This window comes from Oculina patagonica, chromosome 12 (assembly GCF_052425735.1).
Source record: "Oculina patagonica isolate OP01 chromosome 12, crgOcupat, whole genome shotgun sequence".
NCBI lineage: Eukaryota > Metazoa > Cnidaria > Anthozoa > Scleractinia > Oculinidae > Oculina > Oculina patagonica.
This window is the reverse complement of record NC_135769.1, coordinates 11,968,843-11,991,866: the sequence shown is the minus strand read 5'-3', so window position 1 is coordinate 11,991,866 and position 23,024 is coordinate 11,968,843. Positions and strand designations below refer to the sequence as shown.

The 23,024-nt window shown below is 43.6% G+C and overlaps 3 protein-coding genes and 2 pseudogenes across 5 annotated transcripts in view; 4 read left to right on the top strand and 1 right to left on the bottom strand.

Moving 5' to 3' along the window:
- The window catches only part of LOC144631613 (E3 ubiquitin-protein ligase TRIM45-like), a 187,151-nt gene that overhangs the window by 73,132 nt on the left and 90,995 nt on the right, over positions 1-23,024 (top strand). The gene's annotated exons all lie outside the window — the stretch shown is intronic.
- Positions 1-23,024, top strand: part of LOC144631614 (protein cycle-like) — a 59,623-nt gene that overhangs the window by 19,279 nt on the left and 17,320 nt on the right. The gene's annotated exons all lie outside the window — the stretch shown is intronic.
- The window catches only part of LOC144631625 (uncharacterized), a 28,401-nt gene continuing 11,663 nt past the window's right edge, over positions 6,287-23,024 (bottom strand). For 2 of the 3 annotated variants that reach the window (XM_078490106.1, XM_078490105.1), the window contains exons 2-3: positions 7,231-7,320; positions 6,287-6,546 (exon numbers count right to left, since the gene is read on the bottom strand). In XM_078490106.1, coding sequence (XP_078346232.1) covers positions 6,302-6,546; positions 7,231-7,320 — 335 coding nt within the window. In that variant the 3' untranslated portion in view covers positions 6,287-6,301. Of the gene's footprint in view, positions 6,547-7,230; positions 7,321-7,581; positions 7,863-23,024 lie in introns of those variants that run through there. The other variant, XM_078490107.1, reaches the window with a different exon arrangement.
- Positions 10,776-13,518, top strand: LOC144632106 (uncharacterized; annotated as a pseudogene).
- Positions 13,502-22,326, top strand: LOC144632607 (uncharacterized; annotated as a pseudogene).

Sequence of the window (23,024 nt, the reverse complement as noted above, 5' to 3'; positions counted from 1 at the left end):
TCACGTGACTCGCATCGTGTTCGCTGTGCTCAAAGTTGTAAGTCCATGCACAGAATCGAAGCTGTGAAACAAAGATTGTTTGTACACCAGAAGCCGTGAATAAAGACGTTGAGTTTAACAAAACATAATGGTCCTTCGAGCTGTGGATTTAAAAGATCGCAAGAACATTTTGCTGTGGATTGACTGACTTCTGTGAGACTTCGTGCAGTCAACACTCGAAACCACGTGGGCGACAAGATGGCCGTCAGTGGAAGTGACAGTGATATCGAAGACGAGCTATCTCGAAAATCAGTGGAGCAACTACGTGGATTACTCAAAGAAAAGGGATTATCGACAGCTGGAAAGAAAAAGGTCTTGATTCAGAGGTTAGTAAACGCATATTATGAGTCAAAGACTGCTGTGAAATCAGAGCTGTGAGAATCACACGAAGATTTGAATTTCGCTAAACTTAGCAAAGAACTTCCTCCATCCGTTAGCAAGGAACAGTCGAAGGAAATTACTTCGATTCGACGTAAAGCAAAAGTATTGCAGGGGGATATTGAGGCCTTAATTCGTGATATTTCAGAGCTGAGCGAAAGTGAAGGCAATAAGGTCAAGATACAGATTAGAATCGAGAGATTGACAGAGTTTCGCATGGCATATCTTCAGTTGAGAGATCGTATAATTTCACTACTCTCAGACGAGGAAATTGACGATGAGCTAAGCTGTTGGAGGGAATTCTTGGATATGATAGATCGAGCTGTTGATGCTGCCCATGAATACTTAAATAAGGAGTCCAATTCAAATGAACAGTCCTCAAAAGGGAGTGTACAAAGGGACAGTCACCAATCATCTAATCTTAAACTGCCTAGAATTGAATTGTCCAAGTTTAATGGTGATGTGTTGAAATTTCAAAACTTCTGGGATCAGTTTGAAGCTGCAGTGCATGACAATGATGATTTGCCCAATGTCCAGAAATTCACTTACCTGCGTTCAGTGCTGACTGGCATTGCTTTGCAATCAATTGAAGGGTTTGAAGTTACTGGGGCGAACTATCAACCGGCAGTAGAATGTCTCAAGCATAGGTATGGAAGAAAACGTGTGGTTATCTCATCCCTTGTCAAATCAGTCATCAAGATGGATGCAAAATCTGTTGTAACTGCAGCATCCCTTCGAGATCTTTATGACACTTTAAAGAACCGAACTAGGGCTTTAGAAGCTCTGGGAGAAAACCCAGTGAGTCATGGTTGTATTTTGTTGCCAATGTTTGAGACCAAGTTGCCATCAGAGTTACTAGAAAAGTGGGAATTGGAGCTTGCAGACACCCCTGAAGATGAGATTGGTCTTGAATTGCTCTTTAAGTTCCTCAATCGACAAGTTGTATCCAAAGAGGCAGGAGAGAGGAACCTAGAACCAAATCTTAGCCCAAAAGGTCGTAGTCCAAATAAGGAAAGAGACAAAGCAAGAAAGCCACCGTTCATTCCAGCGAGTGACCGAGAACAAGTGTCAACTGCATCTGCTTTGTTCAGTGAGGCAAAACCACCAACAATTCCAAGTTGTAGATTTTGCAAAGCAAATCATGGGTCACTTAACTGCCCAGTGTTTAATGGCAAACCAGTAGATGAAAGATGGAAATTAGTTCAAGAAAACAAGTTGTGTTTCAATTGTCTAAAGCCTACCAACAGCAAGCATTTCTCTAAAATCTGTCGTCATCCCAAGTGTTCTGTTGTAAATTGCGGTCAACGTCATCACAAGTTACTGCATAGTCAGCCTTTCGTCGCAAGAACTGAGAATCCTAACAATACCACATTGACTGGATTGGCTGCTTCAAAACCCTCTTCATCTATGAAGGAGACACTTCTTCAGACAGCGTTAGCTAAGCTATCAGTGAATGGCCAAGAAGTTACAGTTCGTGTTCTACTTGACTCTGGCAGTCAACGGTCGTACATCCGAAAGAACATTGCAGAATCCATTGGTCTGCAAGGCTCCTCAGAATTATTAAGTGTTGCAACCCTGGGAGGAGACACAAGTGAAACCAAGAGATTTCAAAGAGTGCGATTTACTCTTTCGCCAATTCAGGGACATCCAACAGGAACTGTGGAAATGGAAGCTCTTACTATACTCAAGATTTGTAATCCCTTGGGACCTGTCAAGTTGAATCTTAAGAACAATCCTCACCTGCAAGGTTTGACTTTTGCAGACTCCTACCCACGCAATTCAGTTCAAGTAGATGTTCTTATCGGTGCAGATCACTACTACTCTTTCGTAACTGGAATTTGTAAGAGAGGAGAAACCCCTGAATCATTGGTAGCTGTAGAATCTCACCTTGGATGGATACTTACAGGACCTGTAGACAGTTCTTCAGAGCACACCTCATCCATGCTAACAATAGTAGAGAATAAAGAGATCACCACAAGTCTGAAAAGGTTTTGGGAACTAGAAGCAATTGGCATAACTGAAACTGTGAATCCAACTATGTCACAAGAAGAAGAGTATGCAGTCACTGACTTCAATGATGGACTGAACTTTGATGGAAGAAACTACGAAGTTCGATTGCCATGGAAGAAAGATCGTCCAAAACTTGAGAACAATTATGCGCACGCTGTGAAACGACTTGAAAGTATCGAAAGGAAGCTAACACGAGACCCTGAGAAAGCTGAAGCATACACCACTGCAATCAACCAGTATGTAGAGAAAGGCTTTGCAGAGGAAGTAACTGACTTGAGCAGTGAAGATGGAACTGTCCGATACTTACCGCACCATGCTGTTTTCCGTGCTGACAGAAAGACCACAAAGTATAGAATCGTATTTGATGCTTCTGCCCGAGAGCAAGACAGTGCATCTCTCAATGAGTGTGTCCTTCCTGGTCCTGCACTACAACCAAACCTTGCATCTGTCCTGATTCGTTTTCGTACGCACAGAGTTGGCATGATAGCAGATGTAGAGAAGATGTATCTTCAAATTAAACTTGCACCAAAGGATCAAGACGTTCACCGGTACTTGTGGAGGGATCTAAGGACAGATGAAGTACCCAAAGTTTACAGAATGCGAAGATTGACATTTGGAGTGAACTCTAGTCCATTTCTTGCCATCGCAACAGTGCATGCTCATGCCAATAAGTATGCAGAGACATTCCCTAATGCTGTGAGGGAAATTCTACATAACATGTATGTAGATGATTGCTTAACGGGAGCCGACACAGACAACTCTGCAATGAAGCTTCAACAAGAGATGTCAGAAATCATGATGACAGCAGCATTTAACTTGACGAAATGGGCTAGCAACTCAGAGCTCGTAATGGATAGCATAGACCCAGAGAAAAGAGCATCATCGCCACTAGTGAAGTTTGATTCATGTGAACCACTCAAAGCACTTGGTGTTTCATGGGACTTGACATCTGATTGCTTCAGATTCATTGCACCAAACGAAATGGTTTCATCCCATGATCCAATGACAAAGAGAAGTCTTTTAAGTTTAGCATCCAAAGTGTTTGACCCAATGGGACTGATTTCGCCTGCCACTGTGAAAGCAAAGATCCTTTTCCAAGAGCTCTGGCGGAGAGGATTAGAGTGGGATGACCCATTGGACAGTGACATTAAAAGGGAGTGGTCATCATGGAAGTCAGAGTTGTTGCAGCTAAAGAAGGTGGCCATACCTAGATGGTTTGGAACAAGTGTCACTTCGGAGTCTACCGTCGAGCTACATGGCTTTGGAGATGCCTCCCCAAAGGCCTATGGAGCAGCAGTGTACATTCGAGTTATTGACAAGCTGGGACAAGCATCCTCTCAGCTAGTGATGTCGAAATCCAGAGTTGCACCTATCAAGGAAGTGTCACTTCCAAGATTAGAACTACTAGCAGCAGTGGTCAATGCTAGATTATTGAAGTTTGTTGTAGATACTTTGCAAATCAAGATGAACCGTGTTGTATGCTGGACAGATAGTATGGTGACGCTTCACTGGATTAGAGGACGAAGCTCACAATGGAAGCCATTTGTAGCAAATCGAGTATCAGAAATCCAGTCGACATGGGATCCCGAGTGTTGGCACTACTGTGCTAGCGAGGACAATCCTGCAGATCTGTTGACACGTGGATCGAATTGTGACAAGCTGATGTCAAGTCGACTTTGGTGGAATGGACCACAATGGCTGTCCTTACCTCTTGAGTATCAACCCATCCAACATCAAAGTGAAGATAGTCCACCAAAAGCCTGTGAGGAGGAAAGAAGAGTAACCCATGCTTTCACATCAGTCACAGTGAAGCCATTAATCGATATGTCTCGCTACGGAACATGGATGAAGCTGATCCGAGTAACTGCTTACGTGTTAAGAGCTGTAAAGGTGTTCAAAGCAAAATGCAAGTCTCCCGTGACTGAGCTGTCAGCTGAAGAAATGCAACAGGCAGAGTTGAAGTGCTGTATGTGGATACAACAAGATGTATATAAAGAAGACTACGAGCAGCTGAAAGCTGGAGAAGCACTGCCCAAAAGCAGCCGCCTGTTAAAGCTAGACCCTTACTATGACAGAGCTGATCAAGTAGTAAGAGTAGGTGGACGATTGCATTTCGCTGACATTCCTGAAGAAACAAAGCATCAAGTAATCCTGCCACATGGACATTCTGAAGTCGCAAAGATGATAGTAGATGTCCACAAACAGATGTTCCATGCTGGTCCAGAAACCATATTGTCAACCCTGAGACAGAGAATTTGGCTAACCCAAGGAAGACGTGAAGTCAAGCGAATAATCAGAAAATGTGTAACTTGTCAAAAGCAGCGTGTTGGCCCTTGTGATCAGAAGATGGGACTGCTTCCTGAGGAGAGAGTTACACCCTCACTACCGTTTACACACATTGGTACTGACTTCGCTGGGCCCCTTTACGTGAAAGAGGGATCAAGTGTGAAGAAAGCATACATTTGTGTATTTACCTGTGCATCGTCTCGCATGGTTCACCTAGAGCTAACAAACAGCCTGACAACAGATGAGTTCCTACAAGCCTTTAGTCGCATGACAAATCGCAGAGGTCTGTGCGATACAGTGTGGTCAGACAACGCAAAAACATTTGTAGCAGCAAGTAATGAAATCAAGAAGTTGTATGCCAACCACAAGACACAAACCCAATCTATATGGGATGCAATGGATCTAGATCGTATCAAGTCTGAGTTATCATCAAAGGGGATCAAGTGGAAATTTATCACTGAGCGCTCGCCATGGAGAGGTGGTTGGTGGGAACGATTTTGTAGAGCAGTCAAAGAACCACTTCGTAAGGTCCTTGGAAGAGCACTTCTTACCTTCACTGAACTGAACACACTGCTTATTAAAATAGAAGGTGTCATCAACTCAAGACCTCTGACTGCAGTGAGTGATGATCACAGAGATCCATCGCCAATTACACCTGCCCATCTCGCCATTGGCAGATCACTTAACCAACTACCTGATGTTAATGAAGACAGCCTTGAGATGTCCAGTAAGAAAATTATGGAGAGGTATCTTTACGTGCAGAGATTATTCAACCACTATTGGAAGCGCTGGAAGCAAGAGTACCTGCATCAGATGACCGTGAGAAACAAGTGGCATAAAGAAGAAGCCCCCATAAAAGTAGGAGATATTGTGCTGATCTCAGATGATAATGTGTCTCGTGGAAAATGGCCGTTGGCTATAGTTCAAGAAGTTCACCCTGGACGGGATAAACTTGTGCGAACGGCAACAGTACGAACTGAGAAGAGTGTTCTACGCAGACCGGTACAGCGTCTACACAAGTTAGAAGTAGAATCAACTGCCCCACAAGTGATTCCTGAAGAAGTTTGTTTGCATGGTGGGGAGAAGAATGAAACAAACATTGTTCATAGTGAAACTAGTACTGTTCCTGTTAGTAAGCCAAATCGCAGTGTTGTCCTCTCCGATAGAGGACAAGGTGGGGAGAATGTTACAGCCCGCTACACCCGCAGGGGTAGACTTTGTAGGAAACCCGAAAAACTTGACTTGTAATTGTACCCCCGTGGGTACCCTACAGCGAGCGTCACGTGACTCGCATCGTGTTCGCTGTGCTCAAAGTTGTAAGTCCATGCACAGAATCGAAGCTGTGAAACAAAGATTGTTTGTACACCAGAAGCCGTGAATAAAGACGTTGAGTTTAACAAAACACCCAGTGACCAAAATTTTATTTTCCCAGTGAAAAAAGTAGGCAAATCTTCAGGGCCCTCCACGTAGAATAACTTTGAGTAGCAGATAACATGGAACAGGCTTAAAAAAACTCATACCACACAGGACAGCCAACCTATAAATCTATGATCAGCTGTCAGCTGCAGGATACGCAATGTATTGTAAGTCAAAGGAACTCACCAGTTAGAAACACAGAGTACATAAGATAAGCTTTGAACTCGGTTCTCTCTGCCATAGCACCGCTGACAATTGTTGCTGCCGTGGCCGCGAAAACGAAGTGGAAAAACCAGTGAGAGTATTTGTCGATTGGTAAATCTGCCAGCGCGAAATACTTGTGTCCAATAAACCCATTGCTGTCTGCTCCAAACGCAAATGCGTACCCGACTAGCCAGTAAGCCACGGCGCCAATAACTGCAAGTAATAAATGGAATGAGATAGGTTTAAATCATAATAATGCCATACGCAAGTCTGTAGAAAATTACAACTTTTTCTGAGCTATATCTTCGGTCTTCTTGCTCTAAATTTAAGGTATTCTTAGAACGCTTTTCCCACTCCAGTTGAACATCGAAATTTAGGAACCTTCGAGGTGGCTCTCATCAGTTATTAAAGTACCGTATTTTCTCAAATAAACGCAGGGTCTCGAAGGAAGAGTTGTAAATAACCCCTCAAGCATTTATTTGTGGAGTAAAAAGGTGTAGTTGTAATGGAAATATGCAAGTCTGTCAAAAACAATGTATGAAACCCTTGTTTAATAAACGCCGGGCTCGAATTATACTGCAGAAGTCAAATTAACGCCGGGTCCATCAGGCCAAGTTTGAAATTAAGGCCGGGGACATTTTATCGAGAAAATACGGTATATGGTTTACTACAATTGGGACTATAAAGAATATAAAGAGGCGAGCCGGCAAGAGGCCGCGTAAAGGAATGAAGTATCTCGTTTTCTCTTTAAACTATTCCAACATCCCCTTCGATCCCTTTCATTTATCCCAGTTTTCCGTCTTTCGCCATTTGTTCGTTCCCCGTCAGGTGTATACTTTATAAGACACAGTCGGTTATAATTGATTGCAAGGGATAAAACCGTTTTGCAGTACTTACATACGTCCAAGAAATTTTTGATAAGGATGTTTGTGGTGTTCTTTGATCTCACTGAACCCGCCTCAAGGAAAGCAAACCCCGTCTGCATAACTGTAAGAGGAGATTACAAATTCAGTTAGACTCGTACCAAGCTAGAGCGTTCACACCAGACTTAGGAGCACCAAATTTAATGAGTTAGAAATCAGTAAAGGTAATAAGAAACTGCAGTTTTTCGCTTGAGTTTTTGATCATTTGATTTTTTAAGTTAATAAACTACATACGGTATGACAAATGTGAAAGGAACGTAAGAAAAGATCAAGTGTAGACGAAAAATACATATCAGAACACGCCTCAAATCTGAATTTTCCTTACTCGGTGTGTTTGTGATTACACTTAAAAGGAGAGGACTTCGAGGAGTCGTTGTACAGTCAACTTGTGTGGGTACCCTGTGTACCAAGTTGAATGCTGCCCTTCTTCGCCCTCCAAATATCCTGTCGTGCGAAAAGATTCGAAACAATTATCGGCTTTCTAGCGAAACATTCGATTCCTTGCGTGTTAACGTTGTTACCAAATCCAGTACAAGGAGTTCTGGCCTGTTAAATCTTATTTGCGGGTATTTTGCTCCTGAGGGAATAAACGGGCATGATTTTGTGTTTATAACCGGGTCGATTGAAACTTCACCGGCGAGCGCGTGACATGTTAACTCATAAACTCCAACTAAAAACGAAAACATTCTGATTTGGACGTCTTTTTGTTTCGGAGAGTGAAAGCGACGAGACCACGTGAGGAATTTTCAGCATCTCCACTTAACGGGAGATAATTAACCGCACACCAAAAGGCCAAAGCGCAAAACTTTTGAGAATAAATTACCCTAAAGTTGACCTTTTGTTTTCGTCATTTTAAAAAAAAAGCAGTGTTTGTGCGAGAATCTTGATGTCGAATACGGTGAAACGCATCCTAGGAGACCCAGGGGCAGTTAGTGGGGCGAAACGAAGGAATAAACCGGGCTGAAATTCTTGAAAACTTTCGGCGCTACGATTTCTGCCCGGTTTATTCCTTCGTTTCGCCCCACTAATTGCCCCTGGGTCTGGGAGGATGGGTGAAACGATGCTTTCCAAAAAAACGCTGAGTGATGATCCGTAGAAAATGTAATGTAGTGTGGGTTAAAAAATTATCACATGCACTGGCCAGCCGATTCATTTACCGCCAAAATAATGTTTATCATCCATTTTCCGCGCGCTCTTCATCAGTCCCCTGCCCGGTCGGTACTTAGTATAAAATCTTCAGAGACAAGTAAAAACTGTTCGTTTGTCTGATTGATCATATCAGTGTTACAATATATTTATCTGGGTAAGGGTTGGCTTGGTGACTGAAGAGCGGTTTGTTGTCACTTTGATCCTATATTTGTTTGTCTGATGTGTCGGTTTTTGCATCTGCTTGGTTTGTCAGCTTATGCTGAAAGTTTGGCGGTAATTGTTGTAAGTTTACTTTTGCAGTCTAGCAGCCTGTCTCAGATTTTCTTGAAACGGGCAAATAAATCAACACACAAAGGAGAAAAGTTCTTTCTCAGCATTTGCAGTCATATTCTGGTTGTTGACAAGCGCTTGAAAGCATCATCGTAGTTGCTCACTTGCTCTTAGTGTTCTTTATAGTAGGTTTTGTGCAAATTTCTTCATTTCTACCATACCAGGTCGCCAGCTCCCGAGAAGCTCTCGGGAGCTGGCGACCAGAGAGGAAAGTCTGAAATTCAGGCTAGCTCGCATGCAGGCCAAAATAATTAGTTCAAGGTTCATTATAAGACAATTCCCAAATGACGTTCTTCTCGCTCATTACGCATACAATATGGTGCAGGTAATTCGCGAAATGCTGTAATTAAATAAAGTCCAGTCATGAACTCAAGTTTTGAAAGTAAAACTTACGTCTTTTTTACCGAAGGGTTAAGGATAAAGCCCTGGTCAAACAATAACGCAAGTGAACGCAAGTAATCGCAAGTTAAACTTGCGTACAGACTTGCGTTGGGAAGCAAACGGACACGCAACTTTAGTCGCAAGTACACGCAAGTTTGCAAAAAGCTATTTAAAATGCTTCGAGGTGCAATTCAGTATTTGAAGTAAACTGGAAAAAATGCGTTGAATTTCATTGGGTGGCCAAACGGTGAAAAACTTGCGTTTACGTAAGTGCAAATTTGATCTCTACCGAAGTGAACGCAAGTCAACGCAAGTGTACGCAAGTCAACGTAAGTGCACGCAAGTCCTGACTGTTGCAGAATAAACAAAGTTAATTGACATTTGATTGACAGTTGTAAGCACATTGTAATCACATGATGTTAGTAATCTACCTTATTGTTACTTATTTTCGCGGGACTTAATTTTCGCGATTTTCGCGATGTTCAAAAAATCGCGAAATTAAAGACCCGCAAAAATGTATTTCAAACTTTTTCTATTGTATTTTTTATGTTAATTACGTTTTTTTGGCAAAATGGCGAAAATTCAGTCCCGCGAAATATGCCCGTTCCATTTTCGCGAAATTAAGTTCCCGCGAAAATAAGTAACAATAAGGTAAGTAAAAGAAACAGCATTGTAAAAGTACGGACAGAATAGATTAGATTGTCGAAGTGTACTAGTGGAACGTTGAAATAAACTGAATATTGTTGGATAGATACAGTCCTCTGTTTGATTGCGACCAGCGCCGGGATAATTTCCCGTACATGTGGTCCTCCGTGCCGGAATGGTGAAAACGAAGAAAAAATGCAAAGAACCAACTCTCGAGGAAATTGTGGCGTTAAAGCGAAGAACGCGAAAGGGTCTTCGAACACACCTACAACAAGTGGTGGAGGAGACCAAGGTCCTGTTAGAATCATTCGACCAGGGGCAGCATCTTAAAGCTGTGCAATTAAAAGAAACACTCGAGGAGCAATTGGATTCACTAAAAAAGTTAGATAAAGAAATCTTGAACATTCTCGTCCAGATAGAAGGTGTATCGGATGATGAAATTGCCGAAGAAGTTCAACGGGCCGGGGACACAAGAGGCGAGATAAAGGCTTTGAGCACTTCTCTAAGTGACCTCGTATCCCGCAAATCGAGAGTTCAAGATCAAGACAGTGATTTGGCTACAAACCATTCTGGCCTAAATGTCAACAACGAAAGCCCGCATGTCAACAACGTTAGACTCCCCAAGCTAGAAACGAAGCGCTTTACGGGCAAAGTGGAGGAGTGGCAGGAGTTCTGGGACAGTTTCAAAAGCGCAATTCACACCAACTCCAAATTGTCGCCCGTAGAAAAATTTAGTTACCTACGTGGGCTTCTTGTTGGAGCAGCGCGAACCTCGATTGCTGGTTTGTCGTTAACAGCGGCGAACTATGAGGCCGCCATTGACATTTTGCAACGGAGATTCGGGCGTAAGGTTGCGATTGAGAGAGCGCACATAAATGACCTACTGCAAGTTCCATCCGTGTACCATGAAAAGGACACTGTTGGCCTTCGCAAACTGTACGACACTGTAGAGGTGCATCATCGTGGTCTACAAGCACTAGGAGTAAATGCAACTACGTATGAAGGAATTGTCGTTCCTTCAATCCTGACCAAACTTCCAGAGACAGTCAGGCTGCAAATAACGAGAGGAAAGAAGTACGAAGAATGGAAGATGGAGGAGCTGCTTAAGGAACTGCTTTGTGAACTTGAACTGCGGGAAGAACATTGTTTCAGAAAGGAAAAGACCGAAAGACCAGAAAGACGAGCGAGCGACCGAGATCATCGAAGATTTGGGGGCGGACCCCCATCAGCCAGCGCCCTCTTAGCCAGAACAAACGATTTGTGTGCGTATTGTATGGGCAAACATGCCCATGAAAACTGTGAGAACATTAAAACTGTAGAAGGACGAAGGGAATTGTTACGTAAGTACGGTAGATGTTTTATTTGTGTAAATAGGGGGCATATTTCTCGTGATTGTACGTCTGAAAGATTATGTAAGAAACCAGGGCATCACATTTCTATTTGTTATGGGGGTCAAAACGCGTACCAGGCACCGCGTCAAGTCAGTCGCGCCAACAATGGTGATAATCATGTCTTGCAAAATGTCAATCAAGCCAGCCATGCCAGTCCCGCCCTTCATGTGGGTTCTATGGGTAGGGTTGCATTGCAAACAGCCCAGGCAATTATTTCGGGAAATAAGAGTTCCAGAGTACGGGTGTTATTTGACGCGGGAAGCCATAAGTCCTTCATTACCACTAGAGCTGTCCAGTTAGCGGGATTACGAGAGGGAAGAAAAGAGTGGGTAGAAATAAGTACTTTTGGGCAGCAAGCAAGAGATAGTGGGATGAGGGGGGTGTACGAATTTGATGTTTTCCCTTTGCAGGGGGGGAATGGGATTAAGGTTGAAGCGTATGAGGTGCCCAATATAACACAAATTAGAAATGAACATCTTGAGGCCAGGAAAACCGAGTACCCCCATCTACAAGGCTTGTGGTTTTCTGATGTCAGTCGAGATAGGGAGATTCTCGAAATCGACCTCCTCATCGGGGTGGATTATCTCTGGTCCTTTCAAGGGGGAAGAAAAATAAGGGGGGGGGGGGGGGGGCCTGACGCCATTGAAACGCGCTTGGGTTGGGTTTTGTCGGGGCCCTTAAAGGGATTTTGTGATGATTCACAGATAAGTGTTCATCTTGTGGGTCATAACATGTCACGCAATGTAGACTGTCGGGAATTGGAGGAAAGCGCCCAAAAACTGTGGGACTACGAAACTTTAGGAATTCGAGAAGACAATGAAGTTCACGAAGCGTTGAAAGATGCGATTTTGTTTAATGGAAAAAGATATGAAGTGTCTCTACCGTGGAAAGAAGCACATGGGCCCCTGCCGAGCAATTACCAAACCAGCAGGAAACGACTCAAGGGACAATTGCTGGTTTTCACTGTCACGCAATCAAATAATAAATTCGAAACCATTCAACTACAGAAGCTATGAATTTCAAATATTATAGATGATAAATAGATAAACACTTTCTCCAAGTTTCGGGTCTGTGCGGTGTACCGTTCGCGAGTTATTTTCTGAATCTTTCCACGCAAATTTATAAAGCTTAGTATGGAGCCGCCATAACTGTGTCCTGCCGAGGGACACAGTAATGGCCGCCGTGATGTCAGAGAAATTCGAGAAACCATCTGGAACTCAATTCTGTTTACAACAGCGGCCATCCTTGGCTTAAGAGCTAGTACACTTTCACATAAACACCACTTATTATATCTGAAATGTTCATTCTGCACAAAATGGAAAGGAAAGGCCTTTTTTCAAACAAAACAGCTTTGTCACGGCACTCAGCTTGATGTCACATACGACGGAGAACTCAAATATTCAAAATGCTCTGTTTTAAAAACGAATAACACTATCGATCTGGAAATTTGCAAAAATATATATTTTTAGTTTATCTTTCGCCTAATGACAACGAAAATTTAGCAGGCCTAGTGAATTTTGATTTCAGAATTTGAGATTCACTACCTTCCGCATCATGCTGTCGTACGTAAGGACGCCAAAACAACCAAGGTAAGAGTAGTGTATGACGCATCATCTAAAGAAGGAAAAGGGGGTGTGTCTCTTAACGACTGTCTGCACGTGGGGCCTGCTTTATCTCCATTGTTGTTTGACATTCTCATTCGATTTAGAGAGAAGCGTGTTGCGTTAGTGGGTGATATTGAGAAGGAGTTTCTCAATATTGTGGTCAATGAGCGTGACAGGGATTGTTTGAGGTTTCTTTGGGTGAAGAGTGTTGACAGCGAGCAATTAGACCCTGTTGTTTACAGATTTTGTCGTGTTGTGTTGGAGTCAACTGTTCACCGTTTTTGCTTAATGCAACACTCCAGTACCATTTAGATTCGTTTATTGAGATCGACCCAGAGTTCGTGCGGATTATGAAAAAGAGTTTTTACGTCGATGATCTCGTCACAGGGCAAAAGACCACTCAGGAGGCAGGTGATTTGTATGGAAAGGCGAAAACAAGACTTGCGATTGGTGGGTTTAAATTGAGGAAATGGTTGACTAACAGCGAGGTGTTAAGAGCAAAAATAACACAGCGCGAACTGCGTGGTGAGTCGAACGTAGACAAACAAATCGAAAGCGCCGACGAAAGTTACGCCAAAGCCACACTGGGAGCAAAGGTAGGAACCAAGAATGAAAAGGTGCTAGGGCAGTCGTGGAATTGCGCAAGTGATACGTTTGTGTTTGAGTTGTCTGAAATGGTTGAAAAGGCAGATGGCTTACCCGCTACAAAACGAAACATTTTGAAGGTGATCGCAGGTATGTATGACCCCTTAGGCTTGCTGAGTCCAGTACTTGTTAGCATGAAAGTTTTATTTCAAGAGTTGTGTGTGAGCAAAGTAGACTGGGACGAAAGAATAACCAGCGAAAGTGAGAAGAGTTGGATTGGATGGCTAAAAGACTTGAAAGAGACGAAAGAGATCCATGTCCCGAGATGTGTCTATGGAATAGGACAAGGTAAGTTGAACTGTTCGCTGCACGGATTTGCAGATGCAAGTAGAAAGGCATATTGCGCCGTTATTTACTTTGTGTGTGAGGTTTCTGGAGCCGTTTCTTCGACGCTACTTACCTCCAAGACGAGAGTTTCTCCCATAAAAGAACAGACCATTCCGCGTCTAGAACTGATGTCAGGAAAAATTCTAGCGACTCTTATGGACACCGTAAAGAACGCACTAAAAGAAGAAGTTGATATCGGCACGACACGCTTGTGGTTAGATAGCAAGACCGCTCTCTGGTGGATTGAAAACAACGGGGAATGGAAACAGTTCGTTCGTCACCGGGTTAACGAGATTCTCAAGATCACAAAGAAAGACGAATGGGGACATTGTCCAGGGAAAGAAAACCCGGCCGACATCGGTTCGAGAGGTGAGCGAGCGTCCAAACTGAAAGAAAGTGAGCTATGGTGGAGAGGTCCGACTTGGCTGACCAGACCAGAGAGCGAATGGCCAAGCTCAGAGGTTAGTGAGACTCCACAGAGCAACGAAGAGAGAAAGAAGGTGAACGTGACAGTGGCGAGTGTGACAAAACGAACGGGTGTCACGCAAGTGATAGGTGTGAACAAATTTAGCAACTTCGGGCGGTTGTTAAGAGTGACTGCGTGGGTTAAACGTTTTCTGCATAATTTGAGGTCGAAAGGAAAGGGAGTCGAACGGAGAAAAGGCGCACTGCGAAGAAGCGAGATAGCTGCGACAGAAGAAATGTGGATTAAAGGTTGTCAAGAAGAATTGAAGAATGACAAATCTTACCAAGACCTGACCAGCAAATTGAAATTGGAAGATCAAGGTGGCGTGTTGAAATGTCGGGGAAGATTAGAAAATTCCGACTTAGACATGGAAGCTCAGCAGCCTATCATCCTCGCAAAGGATCACCGGCTCACAAAACTTCTCATTGAAGAGTGCCATAGAAAGGTACATCACGGGGGAGTGAGAGCAACACTGGGCGAACTCAGGTCAAGGTTTTGGGTGCCCAAGGGCCGACAGGTCGTTAAAAAGGTTTTGAGAGAATGTGTGACGTGCAAGAAAGAGCAGTGTAAACCATTTGAAGCACCACCGACAGCGGCTTTACCGGAATTCAGGGTTAGAGAATCTCCGCCTTTCTCTAAGGTAGGAATCGATTTTGCTGGGCCGTTGTTTGTTAAAACGAAACCAGGAGAAATGGTCAAGGCTTATATAGCTTTGTTTACTTGTTGCGTGACGCGAGCTGTGTACAGTACTTGGATTTGGTAACCGATCTTACAGCAACTACATTTGTACTATGTAGACGAGCCTTGTTCTTAGAGGACTGTATTTGTTAAACTTCTTCGAGACCGTACACTGCATTTCTTTGACTTCTATGAGACCGTACACTACAAATCTTGCATGAGAGAAAACGTGTTGAAAACGTGACAAGTTCAATGACCACGAGGTCAATCTAACGAAAACAAACTGCGCATGACAAATATGCTAATGAGCTAAACAAGTCAAGCGTGTCCATTCCGCCGGCCTTGATATAATCAAGACAAAATGTAAACATACTTAATTGTCTTTCTTAATAGTGTTCTTTGTTCTAATAAAGTTACTTGAAAATGTTCCTTTGAGTTCATTTGTTTCTTTGAGTTCATTATGTTGTAAGTGCAAAGTCTTTACTGAGCACCCTCGGATGGTGTCAGCAAGCATAGCTTTACAACTGGACGGACGAATGTTCCGGTTTTGGTTTTGACAGTGACCACTCTGACTAACTGATCTGGACCAGGATGGGTTCTGATGATTCGGCCAAGGGGCCACTGGCATGGTGGGGTGCGATTGTCCTTAATGAGCACAATGTCGTCGACGCGAAGACATCGTTTGGGTCGCCTCCACTTATTGAATCGCTGAAGCGCATTAAGATACTCGGTTGACCATCGCTTCCAAAAATGCTGTATAAGAGCTTGACAGAGTTGCCATCGCTTCAGGGTTGAAATGGGCGCTGTTGTAACTTGGTCAGGCAGCGCTTCGAGTGGTCGGCCAATTAGAAAATGACCAGGAGTAAGTGGAGCGATTCCATCATCATCATTTGAGTCAAGTGACGTGAAGAGAGGTCTGGAATTGAGACAAGCTTCAATCTGACACAAAACAGTTGTCATCTCTTCAAAGGTAAGTTTACTTTCGCCAACTATTCGCTTCAGATGACGCTTGCAGGCCTTGACCCCATTTTCCCAAACTGAGCCATGATGAGGGCCTGTTGGTGGGCTGAATTTCCACTGAATGCCTTCTGTGGAGCAGTAATTCATGATAGATTCTTGTGAGGCTGTGAGACATTGCTCAAGTTCCTTGAGATCTTTGTTTGCACGATGGAAGCAGGATGCATTGTCACTCCAGATTTCAATTGGTTTTCCCTTTCTTGAAACGAAACGACGAAAGGCAGCAAGAAAGGCTTCTGCTGTTAGATTTGATACTAACTCAATGTGACAGGATTCAGTTGCTAGGCATACAAAGATGGCTACATAGGCTTTGTAGTAGGTTGGTCTCCGAGTAGTTCCAATCTTTAGAGTCAGAGGTCCTGCGTAGTCGACTGAGACTCTTTCATTGGCGAAGCCTGGAAGGAGGCGTGCAGCTGGAACTTGGCCCATAAGTTGAGTTGTGATCTTGGGAGATGCACGCTGACATGTCACACATTGACGCGTGCACTTGCGCACAGCTCTGCGTGCACCAACAATATGGTAGAGATCTTGAAGAGATCCTAAAGTGAGCTTTGGACCAGCATGACACAGACGTTTGTGTTCACTCTGTATAATCAGTGATGTGAGGTGGTGCTTTCCATGGAGGATCAGTGGATGGCGGGAAAGGTAGGCTTTCTGGGACTGTGAGAGACGTCCACCAACTCTTAACAAACCATCTGCATCAAGAAATGGATTTAATGGTTGCAGAGAATGAGACAAAGGGAGTGGCTTTCCCTTCTGGAGCATACCCACTGCATCTGGGAACATCTTAGCTTGTGCTAATTTGAACAACCAAATTTTAGCCTTTGAGAGTTCAGCTACTGACAAAGGTGTGGAGCTGAATAGATGAGTGCGGGTAACAACACGGAATACCCAGGCAGTAACTCTCACGAGATACATGAAGCTTGAGTATCTTTCAATGTCAATCACAGGCTTGGCTTTCTCAGGAGGAGTAGTTACTTGAAGTGTCACTTCTTTTCTTTCTTTGAGTTGTAAACTTGCTTCATCGATACCTGAGGAGTAGAGCGTCTCCAAAGAAGGAGGGGCAGAAATCTTGGACTGCCAGTTTGAAGTGTCTTCTTTCAACCAACTGGGACCATTCCACCAGAGTTTGTGATCAATGATTTCTCCTGGAAGAAGGCCACGAGATCCAACATCAGCTGGATTTTCTTCACTGGCAACATGAGCCCATCTTTCTGGGGGAACACTTTCTTGAATTTCTCCGATTCTGTTTGCTTCGAAGGTCTTGAATCGCTGGCTGCTTCCATAAATCCAGTAAAGGACAATGGTACTATCTGTGAAGGCATAAAGCTTGCAGGTTGGAATGGCCAAGATTTCTTGGAGATGTTTCATGAGTTGTGAGAGCAAATGAGCTCCACAAAGTTCAAGACGGGGTAAGGTAATCTTCTTGATTGGTGCGACACGTGTTTTTGCCATAACAAGGGAGGTGTAAACTCCGCCGGCCGTGTCGAAACTTGTTAAGTAGACGACACCACAGTAAGCCTTCTCACTGGCATCAGAAAAACCGATTTATTGTCGGTCAACAATTTCTCTGCCAACTGGGGTGTAACAGCGTGGAATGCGGATGGCTGAGATTTCAGGGAGTTGTGTTCTCCAGTTCAACCACTCTCTCTGAATGTCTGGTGGGAGAGGTTCATCCCATGCGGTGCCTCGCTCCCAGAGACGCTGGAAGATTATCTTTGGTACAATTGTGACGCACGAGATGAGACCAAGGGGGTCGAATATTTTTGCTGAATCAGACAAAACTTCACGCTTGGTAATACTTGATTCTTCAGCAGATAAATCAGTGGAAGAGAATTTGAAGTGGTCTTGACTAGAGTTGTATTCCATTCCAAGAGTTTTGACAAAGTTGTCAGAGTTTCCAAGGTTAGATGTGCTCTTCGAGCTTCTAATCTCTGGTGAGATTGAGTTCAAAACTTCAGGTGAGTTTGAGTCCCATTTGTGAAGTTTAAACCCTCCTCTGTTAAAGAGGTCTTGAAGTTGATGATGAAGTAAAATGGCTTCTTGCTTGGTTTCAACCGAGGGAAGACCATCATCAACATAGAAGGACTCCGTTACAGCCTTTGCAGCTAAGGGTAGCTCTGATTCATTTTGCTTTGCAAGGTGCAGAACAGAGTTTGTCGCTAAGAATGGAGCACTTGCAATTCCAAAGGTAACTCTGGTCATTCTATAGTCAACAACTGGATCAGTAGCATTCTCTCTCCATAAGAACCTGTGAAAATCTCTGTCTTCTGGTGCCAGGGCGACAGCACGATACATCTTTGAAACATCAGTGGTGAGAACATAAGGGTGTTGTCTGAAACGAATGAGAACATCATTGAGGGGCGGATGAACAGTCGGTCCTACGAGGAGCTGATCATTGAGAGAGACACCAGTTGTGGTTTTCATTGATCCATCAAATACCACGCGTAATGGAGTAGAGGCTGAATCCTTGTAGACAGCATGATGGGCTAAGTAGAATGAATGTGATGCAGGTTTGTTGAGATCAGCCTCTGGGACTCTTTCAGCATGGCCCAATGTGAAGTACTCGTTAACGACCTTTGCATAATCTTGGGACTTGTCGAAACGTTGAAGACGACGTTCAAGGGAAAGGAAGCGTCGCAGAGCCAGAGGTCGTGATTGGCCTAAAGGAGGCCCTTGTGGCTTGAATGGAAGTCTGACTACAAAGCGACCAGTTTCATCACGTTTATGGCTTCGGTCAAAGTCCTGCACAAGTAATTTGTCAGCAGGTGATAGAGGCAGCCTAGGTTTAGGTGGCTCCTCTAGAGTCCAAAATTTATGGAGAGTTTCTTCGCAACTTGGAAATGAAGTCGACGCATGCAGTGTTGTGACTTCAGCTGGCAATTGATGAGTGTTAGTGTTCCCGAACAAGACCCATCCAAACATGGTTGCTTGGGCTGCTGGGGTTCCTTTTGGTCCAAGGATAAGCCCTGGCTTAAGGATGTCATGGTACACATCTACACCAAGGAGAACATCAATAGGCTTTGACACATTGAATTCAGGATCAGCAAGCTTGAGAGTAGACAGATGTGGCCAGTTCCCTTTAGGAAGGGTTGTGATAGGCAAGCATTTTGTCAACGAAGGCAGAACAATAGCTTGAACATTGTCCAGTGCTGAGGAGCTTTGAGTAGATTTTAAATTCATGTTAACAACAGAGTTACTTTGGGTGGAGCACCGGGTGTCTCCAATTCCATTGATGGTGATTTCTTGCCTTTGTTTGTGCATTTTTAAGCGTTGGACGACTCTTTCGGTGATAAAGGAGGCAGTGGATGCTGGATCCAGTAGAGCTCGTGCAACCATTTGATGACCATTGGGTCCACTAAGGATCACTTCTGCTGTCATCATGAGAATAGAATTTGAAGCAATGGCTTGTGGGGCAGTTACATAGGTAACAATGGAAATGCCAGCATCAGTTGCAATGTTTCCAGGGACAGTGGTGTTAGAAGCACCAGGTGCTGAAACCATCAGAGTATCCTGTCTCGCTGTTTCCGATGTCTCTTGATTGACTGCATCCCTAGAGTCATCGAGGTGAAGAAAGGTGTGATGTCGCTTGCCACATTTCAGACAACAATTAGGTGAAGGGCATTGTTTACTTGTGTGCTTTGCCTTGAGACAGTTAAAACAAAGTCCTTGTTCCATAACAAAGTTCCGCTTCTCAGAGAGTGATTTTGCTTTGAAGGACTGGCAATAAGCAAGGTTGTGTTTTGATCCATTACAGGCTGTGCACTTAACTTTGGTGTTTGCAGTATACACAAAAAAGGCTTTGGAGGAGGTGGCTTTGGTGACTTTCCAGGAGGAATGGGAGGTTTCTTGGGACCTGTTTCATGAGGCGTAAGTTCAGTGGCAATTGCTCGGAGATCAAGGAATTCAAGCAACTTGTCATAGCCAGGGACTTGTTTTTCTGCTTGAATAGATTTCTGCCATTCAACCATGGTTAGGTCGTCAAGCTTGCACTCTCCTAAGGCAGTCATAAATCTTTCAAAATCCAGTTGATCCATTGCCTTTAATGATCTTAAGTGATGTTGAAGTGTGTCATGTAGCTTTCTCAGTTCACCACTTGAACCATCTTTCATTGGCTTAAGATTGAGTATTGCTCTTACATGTGCTCTGTGGATGACTTGAGGTCTGTCAAAACGGTTCTTCAGGGCTGCCACGGCTTCTGGGTATGCTTCAGCCACTGCATCAATTCCCTCAATAGCATCTCTAGCCTTTTTGGTGGTGAGAGATTTAAGCAAATACTGCATCCGCAATTGGTCGTCTAGCTTCTTCGAATTGTGTATTGTGGCTTCAAACTGTTGCCAGTAAGATTTCCATTTAGTTGGGTTTCCATCGCATGATGGAATGCTGAGTGAAGGCAATTTCACTGTCTTTGATTCATGTTCTTCCGAAGGTGTCTTCAATTTGTCCAACAACTTGTTAATTTCTTCACGATGCTTGTTGTTTTGTACTTCGATTTCCTTGTTTCGCCTTTCCTCCCGTTCAAGTTCTTGCTCTTTGATTTCACGAGTTTGGTTGCGGCGGCGTTCAATAATCAACAAAGCCAAAGTGTCTTGAGCTAATGAAATCTTGTCAAAATAATTCGAAATGGCGTCGTTCCAATTTTCACCGTCTTTATCATCTAAGTCCGGGGAAACAGAGTCAATTTCTGCGGTGAATCGATCGAAAGTTTTCTCAAAATCAGAAAGCTGACTTCTTATGTCCGTTAGTTCGTCGATCTCCATTTCGTCGAGTTTGCTTTGTGCTTCGCTGACCTTCGAGGCCACGCTGTCAACATTCTTTGTAATTCGAGTCCATTTCGCTTCGAGCGAATTCACTTTGGTCTTGTTTTCGGTAGCTTTAGTTTTGGCTTGTGGCTTTGAAGCGACGTTCAGTAAATAGAGAAGCTTGCTCGTGTTTTCGCGGACACGTTCATCGTGAATTTCCAAATCCTCAAAATCCCTTTCAATAAGTTCCTCGTTCGACGGTTCAACGATGGCAGTCGCTGCCAGATGTTGTTTTTGAAATTGCGCGTCCAAGGTGCGAATTTCGTTCAAATACTGCTCTGCGCAGACGATGTCATATGCTGACTTGTCTTCTTTTTCGACGACCTGTTCAACTTTCTTGAGAAGGTTTGTTATTTTACGTTTAGTGATTCCTTTTTGCTGAATAAGAGTCTCACGGGACATCTTGTGATCGTCAGCAAGTTGAATGGCGATTTGCTCGCTCAGCTGTTTTCTTTTTCAGTTCGAGGACTGTACATTTGAACACTGTAATCGTCCGGCGTTTAAGGACCAGAATGTAATAGACGAGCCTTGTTCTTAGAGGACTGTATTTGTTAAACTTCTTCGAGACCGTACACTGTATTTCTTTGACTTCTATGAGACCGTACACTACAAATCTTGCATGAGAGAAAACGTGTTGAAAACGTGACAAGTTCAATGACCACGAGGTCAATCTAACGAAAACAAACTGCGCATGACAAATATGCTAATGAGCTAAACAAGTCAAGCGTGTCCACTATGTTTGAGACAATTCGCAGCTAGAAAAGGTACACCATCGGTTATTATTTCAGACAACGCAAAAACCTTCAAGGCATCAGCAAAGTTGGTGAAAAGATTGTGTGACAGCGACGAGGTGAAGGAACATTTAGAATCGAATCGGATCGACTGGAAATTTAATTTGGAAAAGACTCCCTGGTGGGGTGGATTTTACGAGCGATTAATAGGCACTGCCAAGCGTTGTCTGAGAAAGGTGCTCGGCAATGCAAAGCTCAACGCCAATGAATTGCTAACTGTGCTGACCGAAGTAGAAGCGACCATGAATTCCCGTCCGCTTGCCTATGAATACGACGAGTTAGGAGCCGAAATGCTTACGCCATCGCACCTTATCTATGGTCGTCCATTGCTGAGTTTTCCCGCAGAGGTAAGAGATGATGAAGAGGAAAACGAAACAGGCTTCCTGCGAAGGTTCAGGTATCTTGCGAGGCTGCGCATGCATTTTTGGAATCGGTGGCGCAAAGAATACTTAACTGATTTGAGAGAACACCACCGTATCAAAGGGGAATGCGACAACAAGGTAAGTGCAGGCGAAGTTGTCTTAGTACACGAAGATAACGGTAAGAGAAGCAACTGGAAGATGGGGAAAGTTGAAGAGCTTATTGTTGGCAAGGACAAAGAGGTAAGGGGTGTCAAACTAAGGGTAATCACTAAAGGGAAGCCTATCTTTGTCAATAGACCGGTGCAAAAACTTTACCCTTTGGAGGTCTGTGGAATCGAAAACGGGGATAGAGGGAATCCTGTCAACCAGGGTAGCGTAGACTTGGGTGGGAATCCCAACAAAGAAACTGAGGGAAGGGAAAACTGAACGGACGCGCGCTGCAGCGCTGGATTCACGTTGGCTAACGCGAGCCATGATCAATCGCTAATCGGTCAGTACAAAATGCAGACTGCAGACTGCAGATTGCAGACTGCAGACTGGGTACAAAATGCAGACTAGGTACAAAATGCAGACTGCAGACTGCAGACTGGGTACAAAATGCAGACTGACATTTGACAAGTCCAAAATATTCGTTTTCAAAAAAGAAATGCAGACTGAGGCCAAAACAATGGTCATTTAAGGAGGCTCAAAAAAAGTTTATAAATATTCGACGATTTAGTTAGCCTTTCAAAATAAATCGCTTTTCATGAAAGAGAAATTAATTAATTTTGTTCTTTTTCTTCAATCTTTTAGTGGTTTTATTTATAATATTGACCACAGATTGAAACTCTTTTCGAATAAAATTCATTTCAAGCGGCTAGCGGGAAATAACTGCCGCTAATTAAATATGTCGCGACATCTGGCGAGTGGCATCGCAAATGTTTCTCGTCTTCTCTTTGGCCGTGAAAGAAACGTAAACACAGCAAACACGAAGAGTTGAAAGTACCTGGTAATTTTTTAACATGAAATCTCGGAAGTTTCTATTCATTGTCTACTCACAACATCAAGCGGCGGGTTGGGCATTTGAGACGTTTCTAAAACAATGCATTCCGATATATAACTCCTGATATATAACTCGTTTTCGCTTTCCGCCAACAAAAACATTCTAATTACTCTGAATTACTACAGCGCTACGAGCGGG